Below are 2,500 nucleotides of genomic sequence, written 5' to 3'. Positions count from 1 at the left end.
AGGATTATACTTGGATTCGGTACTTATTAAGTTAAGCATCGAAGGCGGGACTCTTTCCCTAGATAGAGAGATGGCCTAATTCAAATCACGCCAAGAGAGTTTAATCTTCTCCCGTATCTATATAACATTTTTATTACTCCTCCATTCCGCATTTCCTAAGAGATGACTCCAAACATTCTTACCTTTTTATCCGAGATGGTCAACGAAAGATTCACGATAGTAGGACTAGCTTATATCCCCCTTATAGTTAACATAATCTTTCGTGCAGGTCGCCTTCGGGGGTTAACCGACGAAAATATGGCCGAAAGGCTGGGAGACCTATGTTTTGACACCCTCCGAGAGGAGATTAAAAAACAAATAGAGGGGTTGCTCCAAATATATTTCATAATGCTCTTGTTCTTCCCCCTGGGAAGAGAATTCAAGACATTGCAACCCACCTTCATCACGATACCGAGTCTTTGGAGCAACTCTTGACCATTTTGAAGAATCTTACTGAATTAGGTCTACAAAGTCAAGAGTTTCAACAAATTATCCTCTTTCTCTCGCAGTGAAGTCCCGATGGCAAACTATATATAACATTTGAATTTCTCTTACATTCCACGTTTCCGAAACGGATCCTATCAAATATTTTACATTTTCTATGATCATCTCTATTTTAGGTATTCGGGAATCCTCCTTAATAGACGAAATATTCCTATTATGTCAATGCCAATTGAATCAATGTTATTAGCTGTTAATTCGAACTTTTTGGTATTTTCCGTTTCTTCGGATGATATGATGGGTCAATCATTTGCTTCATTGGTTTCAACGGTGGCAGCTGCGGAATCAGCTATTGGGTTAGCCATTTTCGTTATAACTTTCCGAGTCTGAGGGACTATTGCTGTAGAATTTATTAATAGCATTCAAGGTTAAACATGACTCCTAGAGAATTACCAAAATACGAAGTTATCTTTTCTCCTTTCGTTCTCTTCTTTTTATTTTTTATTTTTACTTGGTTGGCAGGGCAGGGTCGGGGCCTTTATCGCTGGGCGAGCGCATCTGATTTATTCTAAAGTCCTTTCCTAAACCACTTCCCGTTTAGTTGCTGAAAGATAGATAGAACCTTTCTAAATGAGATTGAGTTCCACGCATATGCAAGCTAGAAAGATGCTATTTGCTGCTATTCCATCTATTTGTGCATTAAGTTCGAATAAGATATCAATCTATAATGAAGAAATGATAGTAGCTCGTTGTTTTATAGGCTTCATCATATTCAGTCGGAAGAGTTTAGGTAATACTTTCAAAGTAACTCTCGACGGGAGAATCCAGGCTATTCAGGAAGAATCGCAGCAATTCCCCAATCCTAACGAAGTAGTTCCTCCGGAATCTAATGAACAACAACGATTACTTAGGATCAGTTTGCGAATTTGTGGCACCGTAGTAGAATCATTACCAATGGCACGCTGTGCGCCTAAGTGCGAAAAGACAGTGCAAGCTTTGTTATGCCGAAACCTAAATGTTAAGTCAGCAACACTTCCAAATGCCACTTCTTCCCGTCGCATCCGTCTTCAGGACGATCTAGGCACAAAGTTTCACTTATTAGTTAGGAGGAGATTTATCCCCCAGTGTATCTCGAAAGCAAAAAAATAGAACTCATTCGAGAGAGCTTGGTGGTCTTAAGAATGGTTCGGGTGGGGGTTCTCTTAAGAATAAATAAGACGAATAGAATCTAATTCATGTTTATGCTAACAGAAGAGCGGATCCAATACAAAGACAACTTTTTTCTCATGAAGCAGCTTTGCAAGAAAGGAGTTAGTTCCCTCCGGGGTTTCTGATAGCCAATGCTTCCTACGCTCCAGCCCTTAGCCCTGAACTCCTTAGCACAAGCACTAAGTAAGCCCGTGAAGGAAAGGCCTTCAATATCGCACCGCACCTACTAGGACTGAAATTTAGTTTTCGAATAGGACTACTTCTTTCTTTTCTGTACGCTAGGGCCGCCCGCACGCTTTAAGGGTTGTTGAACGTATTGCACTAAGAAAGACTCCTGCCGTTGCGGTAAGATTTTCTTTGAAAGCCGCTCAAGCAATTTCTTTAAAGAAGAGCAAGCAAGCAAGACAAGATAAGGCTCGAAAGCTGCGAAGAAAGTCGAGCTGCTCTAATCGAGCTGTGAAATCGGTGTGGTGAGGTATTGGAAGTGTTCAGCGAATATAGATAAAGAAACTCAAAAAGAGCACCGTGCTATACTGGCAGAGCTTCAGCAAAACTAGGTAGGTAGCTTTCGCTAATGAGAGATGGATTTGGGGATTATATTAGGTCTCCTAATTAATGGAATTAGTTTTCTCTTGATTAGTTTCTTTTTAAAGAAGCATTCTCCCTTTACTCGATCTTTAATTGAATTATCGATAGAACGTTGATCAATATTAAGGAAGAGATCGAGGATCACAGCAGGATCCTATCTGATCTTTGTCAACACAGGACTCGAAGCCCCTGCTCAAACAAAAGGGTAATCCTTCGGAATTGA

The 2,500-nt window shown here is 40.4% G+C and overlaps 1 protein-coding gene across 1 annotated transcript; it reads left to right on the top strand.

Annotated features, from left to right (window-relative positions):
• The first annotated feature begins 362 nt into the window (after positions 1–362).
• Positions 363–2,242, top strand: LOC127084794 (ATP synthase protein MI25). Its single transcript, XM_051025312.1, has one exon. The coding sequence runs from the start codon at positions 1,111–1,113 to the stop codon at positions 1,627–1,629; it is 519 nt and encodes a 172-aa protein (XP_050881269.1). The 5' UTR covers positions 363–1,110; the 3' UTR covers positions 1,630–2,242.
• The last annotated feature ends 258 nt before the right edge of the window (positions 2,243–2,500 follow it).

This window comes from Lathyrus oleraceus, chromosome 5 (assembly GCF_024323335.1).
Source record: "Lathyrus oleraceus cultivar Zhongwan6 chromosome 5, CAAS_Psat_ZW6_1.0, whole genome shotgun sequence".
Classification (NCBI taxonomy): domain Eukaryota; kingdom Viridiplantae; phylum Streptophyta; class Magnoliopsida; order Fabales; family Fabaceae; genus Lathyrus; species Lathyrus oleraceus.
This window is presented reverse-complemented; position numbering and strand designations above follow the sequence as displayed.

Bases quoted from the DNA above. Each gene is read 5' to 3' on its own strand.
- LOC127084794 (XM_051025312.1), top strand. From the start codon at position 1,111: ATGAGATTGAGTTCCACGCATATGCAAGCTAGAAAGATGCTATTTGCT.